An 8724-nucleotide genomic window follows, 5' to 3' on the forward strand; every position below is an offset into this window, starting at 1 on the left:
GGCCAAGTGCCATGCCACGCAGGACAAGAAAGGAGCAAGGATAAGGCAGGGTAGGCTCCGAAAGCGAGATTGGATGAGACGTCTAGGGTGATAGGTACGCACAAAGAGGAGGGGGGATGAGCTCGTGTTTTTTTTGTGTGTGTGAAGCGCCTATGGAGCAACGAGCGTATTTGACAGACTGGCTTAGCCCAAGAGTTGCAGAGTGCACATGCTTGGTCACAGCATGCGTTCAACCCTCGTGAGGGAGATTTTCTCTCGAAACTGTTGGTGAGGAAGTAATCCTCCTCTGTCACCAAAATTTTCATGAAGGTGATAGAATCTCCAAAGATTCCATCTAATGAATGGAGGGAGGTAGAGAGAGAGAGCATAAATAGTGGAACTTCTTCTTCTTCTTCTCTCAACTAGCTGTCTTGGATTTCTATTTGGGTCAAGGCCAAGTTGAAACATACTTTCCTTAACATTAGCAAAAAATTCCCCCTTTGTCCCAAATCTTCTCTGCATTTCTTGCCTATTGTTGCACATGTACAGTTTTTGGCTTATGTTCGTTGTTTTCCAAGGGGCCTTTCTATTCCTCTTGGGCTCTCCCGCCTTGCTCCTCCTCAGAATCCTTCCTTTGCTTGCTCTTCCTTGGTAGCTCCTCCTTAGCTTCCTTTCTTGCTTGCTCCTCCTTGGCGGCTTCCTATACACAAGAAGATTTAGAAATTTTCTCGTGTAGGAAAATGGAGTCTTTCTCAGTGTTTTTCATACAATGCATAACATCATGAGCTTCTGCTCGAGAGGCACCGCATACCTAGCTAGGTACGATTGGGGGCAGGGGACCGTGGTCCCCTGCCCCCAATCCCCAATCGTACCTAGCCAGGTATGCGCCGCCTCCCTCACAGAAGCTCATGATGTTGAGGTAAGTCACAATGTGGGAAATATTGTGAGAATTTGTCCAAAACTTCTTGTGAGCTAGTCTACTCCTCCTTAGTTGCCTTCCTTGCATACTCCTCAACCCAAGCCTTTTTCTCCTCCTTTTTTCTTTGCTTTTTTTTTTCCTTCTTTCCTTTTCTTTATGCTCCCTGTGTGTGTGGATCTAGAGTTGCTACTCTTTTGTTATGAAGTTCATCCAACGGGGGAATTTGGAAAGGGTGTTCATATTGCATGCGATAATGGCAAGAGGTCATCAAAAACATGGCAAATAGTGAATAGATCATAAACATGTGGTGAAGGTTCCGAGTTTAAAGTGGTATCATTTACATGGGGTGGAGATTGTGGGTTTTCAAATGTATAATTTGTGACCATGCCATTGGTTGTTATGGTGATCAAACTGTTGGTTAGGCACTCATCGTGGTCCACGAGATGCAACAAGGGAGTGTGTGCTCATGTGTTGTCGAGATGGTGCCATAGAAATCACAAATGAGAAATGAACCTAAATTTTTGGGTTTTGACTTATATAGCACATAAAAATATTAATATATTTATTAAAAATTAGTAGAGAACTCAAAATTAGACGAAACTTTGCAAAAAAAAAAGAAAAAAGAGAATGTGTTGCAAAAACACCATGCTCAAATTCTCCTCAAGTTTACAATAGAGTGGGGTAACTTTACAAAAATGGTCAATTTTTCACCCGTTACCTCACAAGAAGTTTTGGACAAATTCTCACAATAATTCCCACATTGTGACTTACCTCAACATCATGAGCTTATGGGAGGGAGCCACTGCATACCTAGCTAGGTACGATTGGGGGCAGGGGACCGCCGGCCCCTCGATCGTACCTAGCTAGGTATGTGATGCCTCTCGAGCAGAAGCTCATGATGTTATGCATCGTATGAAAAACACTGAAAAAGACTTCGTTTTCCTACATGAGAAAATTTCTAAATCTTCTTGTGCCTTCTTCTTCAACATATTTTCATCCACTGATAGAGCCAATCTCTTGCACTTGAGAAATGATACAATTTTGATTGCCTCACATCTAATGGAGAGAACATTGCCCTTTTTCCTCCTACGTCTGGGATGTATGTTTTTGAAATAAATTGCTTTAGCTTCATGATGTGAGTGCTCCATTATTTGACTAATCAAAATGCCCAATGATTCGCATGTATCAAGGGACACTCCAAGGAAATCTGTACCATATGCAAAGAGTATGTGATGCAAGTAAATAGAAAGATATTTTAATTCTAAAATGCAATAAAAAAGACTCTAAAGTAGAGGATTTATACCCACCTTGTCATGCTTTATGTGTGTTTTTCCCTGAGAATCAAATGTTCGTGCTGTGAAAACTTTACTATGGTAGTAATAAATACGTGGAAACAACATGCCATTCAACTTTACGTCTTCCCAAACATGAGACTTCCAATCTTTCATCTTTTTGTTGTTTCCGAATAACATCAACAATGGGAGTGTGATTGAAATATCACTGTAGCAACTCATGAGTGTCATGTGGGAGACAAAATACTGCTGGCCACCAAAGATTCTTCTAGGAACTAATGCCAAAGCATGTGTTTCCCTTCTCATTGATATTTAGCTCAACATCCAAGCCAACCCAGGCCTTGTTCATCAAAGTAACGCTTACCCATTCGGGATGTTGACCCTTCACAACATTGAGCGTCATCATTAAGATGACTTTACCACTACAATCATCCTATGTTAATCCATAAAATATGAACAGGACTCATAAAGCTTCAATACATCAACATCACATTGTTAGCGGATGCTTTGCTATCTTCCATTGGCATGACATCATCGACCCATTTGAAGTTGTTTTATATGCTTGCAACGTCATTGTTGGTGCATTTTCTTTGCAAGACTAACATTGTAAGGTGTTGTGATCAATTTGAAGAGTCGCTTGGCCTTATGACCTAGTGTGACTACTCTGTACCAAGCTTCATATGAATTGAAACTAATTCTTGCACTGTCGCATACTTGCATCATTCCTTGGGGTGTGACAATATCCCTAAATTCAAAGAACAAATTGTGATGCAAAATTCGGTCCAAAATCCCATTTGATGGGTTGTCCAAAATCTCCATAAGCTCCTTCAATTTAACAATGCACTAAAGTAGTGTATGTCATGTGGCTTGACACTCATCATTATTTCCCATAATCAACCAATACAAATGCGTGCAAATTTTCAAAAAATTTGTTGGAGACCTGTGTAAAATCTTCAAGAGAAAAATATATCTAAAAGCAACGAAATGAAACAATGTGGAGACCTAGTTTGTCCTATACATTTCTTTTGAGCACAGTCATCTATAGATAACATTGCCATTTGATTATCCCTTGTGTTTGCATGCATGAAAGCCAAGGGAAGGTGTGTGAAGTAATCAATTTTTCACCATGGGTTACATGCATTACGTTGAAGACACATGTACTTGTCCACACTCCTCTCTTGCTCCCACTTTTGTTGTTGCGACTTCTCTGTGAGCTTGACAATCTCGTCATTGAGCTGCTTTGACTTCTCATCGACGTATTGTTGACTTGTTGAATTTATTAAATGTGCATAATTGACTTTGGATCTACATCATCCATCAAAGATACTTGTAATTGTAGCTCATGTTTACCTAGAGAAGATACCAAAAGTGTTGTAGACAAGGACAAGGACAAGGATTACTTCTTCTAGCATTGCTTCTAGAGTCATCACTTTTGTCTATTGGTTGGTGAAGCTCTCCATTGATCTTTCTCTATGCTAACACTTGTAGTTGGGCACGTTGCTTGTAGATTTAGGGATGTGATTGCCCAAAATGTTATTGCTTTAGAGTATATTTAGCTTGTTAGGCATTTCTTAGCTTTATTGCGGCATTATCTTTGGCTGATGCCATTGGAAGCTCACTTTTATTGTGCAATTTCTTTGCAAAGTAGACTTAATCTTTAAGGATGCATTGTCGATCATGGGCAAGTAAAGCTAGTTGTTGAATATTGGAGCCTTAAGAAATTGGATACCACTATCTTTAACACTTTGTAATAGCTTTGATTCTTCTCGGCTATTCTCCATAGAGATTGTGAAGTTTTCTATATACAGGTTTTGTGGATAATGATGCAGGTTATGGAAATTCTACTACTAGTGTTATTTTGCCCACTACTGAGCAAGCATGTTGGGATGCTAGAGATGTGTTAGCCCACACATTGATTGCACGCTTTGTTAGGTGTGCTATTACATCACATATTCACACATCAAAAACAATAGAAAAACAATAAACTTGGCAAGAAATAAACTAGCTTCTTTATATGCAAGACATAATTAAGACAAAAACCGTTTACTTGCATAAGGAGTTAGAATCAAAGATTAATCACGAGGAGGCTGATAATGTTGCATTCCTTGTTGAGATCTAAACCTCTCAAGAAACAAATAATATTTGCAATGAGGTGATTCTTGAAAGTTCCCTTGTGAAAACAATTCTCAAGCATTATTAAGTTTTTGTCAATTTTTTGCTTGAAGACTTGTGACAGAGACTAAACCTGATGTTGTGAAGTTGGAAGATCTTGTCTTTATTGTTGCAAGAGGCCTAGCCTTTTAAAAACAAGACTTAAGGAGCATGTCATTTAGCAAGCATTTGTGATTACTTGAAGAAGGAAGAATACTAACCTTGCCACCTTTAATGCTCTTTCATGTAACAAACATGCAAATTCAAAAAATGTTGTGCAAAATGCATATTGGAATTTGGCATGGGCATTTAGTGCATAGTGTGAATATGACCCATTTGTTCTTGATGCATGCATTGCTAAGTTTGCGCATTATGTTTGATACTTTGATAGTGGTTCAACCAAGCATATTGTGTCTCATTGTACAAGGGAACTCTCTTTTTCCTATATAAGGACTCAAGAGGCTCCTTGGACTCTTAGAAACAATTGTGGGCCATCGAATTAAGCTTGTTAAATAGGGCCTCAATGGCAAAGTCTCTCAAGTGTTTAAGAGAGGCATTAACAAGAGGGGCACATATTTCCCCATCATCTTATGTAGTCTGTTTCTAATGGCACCACTTGATACTAACTTCATCTCACCCTAATAAGGGTGGTTTCCGAAGACATAGCACCTTCAATTGTAACAAGGGGATGGTGTTTGTTGTCTGCAAAAAGGCAAGTGAACATTGCATTCATACTGATAAGAGTTTGAGGGGCCCCTACAACAAACTTCATCAAAAACAAGGTGGGGCTTCATTGTCAAGGTTCATTTCTTTTCATGCATCAATGTTGAAAGCATTCAACTCATATAGAGGTTTGGTCATGGACCATTGATCCCTCCTGTAAATTCATATCTCGGTAAATCAAGTTAATAAAACAGAGAAGCTGATTTAAGGACAGGCTACCTTTTGATCAGTGAGTGCAACGTATCAAAATCAAATACAAACTTATCTTTACAGACCAAAAATCCTCTAGGGGATTCTTTGCTGCTTCTGGGTGACACAGAAATGCAAGCCATATTAAAGACACCATAAGAGAGAGCATGAGGTATGTTAATTCAAAGCTTCAGTAAGGAAATGTGGATTTTACAGCACTGCAATTTTTCATGGACCAAGTCTCGATATCAACTTAAGGCTCAAGAAAACAAAGGCGGTCTTCTTCCCAAAGGCAGGTTATTACCCACTGGGTAGTGATTCCTCATTCTGCTTCAGGGGACTACAAGGACCACAAATGCAGCTCAAATTTCCAACTAAATCACAAGGGCAATAGCTAAAGACCATACAAAGTGATTTGAGAAGCATAATTTGAGACCTTCAAAGCGTCAAGCATGAACTTTCAACTATGAGATGCTGAAGCAGAAAAACAGACGTAGCTTCATTTCTTTTTGAACTAAAATCTCAGTTGAACATGAGATCTCTCTCAGTTTCTGAAATTCACTAATTTTCAGTTGCATCAATAATCTTTATCGAAACTACAAATTTCCACCAAGGTATTTGTCTCTGTGTTTACATCTTCCTAGGAGCGGCTGCTTATGACAGAACTGCCTAAGAAAAGTTAGCCTTTCTAGGCATATTTTACTCCTTTAAAAAATTGGCTCGTACAAGCTTTTCCATGTCACTTCATGACATTAAAGCCAAGAAGAAGTAAAACTCGTTACACAGGCTCGCCTACAAAAGCTTTTTCCTCTCGAAGAAGGACTTCAAGTACCATATTTGTAAACCTGCTACAGCTAAGCATATAAACAGCGATGTAATACTGAACCAAGCCATTCGCCAATTTGTGACCTCATTAACGGCCCGCATTTTTTCCTCCCTGTGCAGGCCAGAAGAATCCATCAAAACAAAGTATAACTTTGGCTCTAGTAATGGATGCAAAGACTATCCTATTCACTGCTTGAAAAAACCCTAGGATTAGTGCGATCCCACCTATAAATTTTTAAAATTACAGTCGAAAATTTACATTTCAAGGTAAGAGAACCTACAAAACTTAGAGAAATTTAATGTAAGATCCTTCAAATATGGTCAATTTACCTCTAAAATTATCCTTGTGTAACTTTTCCAAGTTCTATTGAAAAAAGTTAACTTCAAGCCCTGAGATTCTTATCCCTTGAATGCAAAAGTATGTAAAAAGGGAGTGAGCTTCAAGTTAGCTAGACTAACCTGTCTCTTAAATATAGCATGTTTCCATGAATGTCGTTTACGGCTTCTTCGAGCTTCCTCAGTTCAAGCTCCACACCCTGAAACAGCCCATAGAATTAACTCAGCCCGAAGTCGATAGGAAGCCTTTTTCCCACGAAAATGGATCATAACAAGACTATCATCTTACATCAATTTTCTCTCGTTTAGCAATGCTATCCCAGTCTTTAGCATCAATCCCAGTTTTCCAATCCAGATCAACAGTAACCTTGGTTCCTTTTGTTGCATCAGATATCCAGAAACATGCCGTATAATCACCAGCTTCCGTTGCAGTAAAAGCGAACTCCCCTTTAGTTACATGATCTTGCGTATGCAAGGAACTACCGTATGGAGAGGTAACCTGAACATAAAAGCAAAACATCCAACAGCCATATGAGCTCCCATGGAAAGCATCAGAAATACACACGGAAGGCTTCATTTAAATAGCTTAGGGCATTCAACATCAACATGTTGATCTCCAGTTTGCACGATGAGAAACAAACTGGAAGAAAAAGATCAAATTATAAATTGCTTGGCTGGCATGTAACATAAGACCTTAATCAACAAGTATTTGACCTACATTTGGGCCCAAAACACCTACTGCATGATGCATGATGCATGTTACATGGGATTTAAGGGCTTAATCAACAAATTTTTGAACTACATTTGGGCTCAAAACACCTACTGCACGATGCATGACGTATGTTACATGGGATTTAAGAGCTTAATCAACAAATATTTGAACTCAATCTGGGCCCAAAACACCTACTGCACAACACACATTTCATGGGATTTACGCTCATGAGGACTACTAAAGTGGACATTCTCATAAAAATGGGCTTTTTACAATCAAGCTCGACAGAGGACTGCTACAAGCTCTCTAGAATCCATCTCCATTCAAGCTTGCCCCATGGACAAAACAGCCTGATAGAGAAAAGAAACTAACCTTGGCAGATATTTTGGCAGGATTTTCTGAAACGACGTGGTAATTCGCGAGGACCAAGCCTTTGACGTTGAGGTCCTCTGAGAAGCACTTGTTCCCAGCGCCTTCTAGGTCGAAGCGAATGCTGGAGACATGGCAAGCCCACATCATCATCATCATCACCACCAGTGTCATCATGTACCGTGAATCCATGGCTTGCAGAGATCGCAGTCGTGAACCCTGGATCTGCTGTTGTTCCTTATTCTTGTGCAAAATCAATGGAAATCTACAGGTCTGATCTACCTTCAAAGGTAGAAATCAAGCTAATGTGAATACGAGCGCTTGCGAAACCCTAAACTCAGAGCTCAAGCGTCGGTTGACAAAGCTCCTGCAATGTTACGTCAACTACAGAAGTTTAAATTTCCACGTTCTGGATGATGAGAGATAATGCGCAGTCGTGCAAAATTTGCGATTTGTATTCGTGATAAAAGCCTAAATTAAGGCTCACCTGATTGTAGAGAACCTTAATTCAGTGTAGCTTCCCCCTCCCCCCCAGCCCCGCCCCCAAAAAAAAGGGAAAAAAGACTAGATGTGCATAGGAAGCGCTTTAAGGTGGAGGCATTCAAACAAGAATAATGAAACTATAAATAGAGAACCTCTAAACATAGAAGTCAACAAAATGGCAAAGTTTGGTGGTTACAACTCGATAGAAAAGCAATTGATTGCGAGAGAGGGAGACAGAGAGATGGTGAAAATTGATAGTATCGCTTCCCATATTACTACTGTTTTTTTTTGCAGTAGAGGAACGGGGGGGGGGGGGGGGGGGGCTGCTTCTAGATTAGGTAGAGCCATTTAGTTGTCATGAGAGTGAGTGCATGCTTATGTTATATGTGCAACAATAAATGGTAGGAGACCTAAGGATGACCCTTGTTTATCGATGAGCCTTATGGAAAATAGTGATGCATGGAGCCTACAGATATGCACGTTGATCCACGCTCAATTAGGCAAGGGCAAAGGAGCATTTTCAACGCTTATAATGCCTCGATGCAGCACTGTTATCCTCCTTTTTTTCGGAGTGATTTGGGTGCTCAAGAAGGCCAATATCAGTAGGTTTTATTGTTGTCGAGAGGGAAGAAAGTGCATGTGGTGGGCTAGGATGGGAATTCGGGCTAGGACATCCTTCATTTAGGCAAGGTCAGAGGCGCATGTGCAACCCCCACTCAATTAGGTAAGGCTCCACCAAAAGAAGA

General features: G+C 40.0%; 1 protein-coding gene across 1 annotated transcript; it reads right to left on the reverse strand.

Moving 5' to 3' along the window:
- Positions 1–5731: 5731 nt before the first annotated feature.
- On the reverse strand, positions 5732–7965 carry LOC147454764 (transmembrane emp24 domain-containing protein p24delta3-like). Its single transcript, XM_086517422.1, has 4 exons — positions 7499–7965; positions 6704–6913; positions 6538–6614; positions 5732–6190 (listed from the first exon to the last, which is right to left on the reverse strand). Exons 1-4 carry the CDS (start codon positions 7685–7687, stop codon positions 6046–6048), a joined length of 621 nt encoding a protein of 206 aa, XP_086373548.1. The 5' UTR covers positions 7688–7965; the 3' UTR covers positions 5732–6045.
- Positions 7966–8724: the final 759 nt, after the last annotated feature.

The sequence above is a fragment of the Adiantum capillus-veneris genome, chromosome 7 (genome assembly GCF_014529385.1).
Source record: "Adiantum capillus-veneris isolate H3 chromosome 7, ASM1452938v2, whole genome shotgun sequence".
Lineage (NCBI taxonomy): Eukaryota > Viridiplantae > Streptophyta > Polypodiopsida > Polypodiales > Pteridaceae > Adiantum > Adiantum capillus-veneris.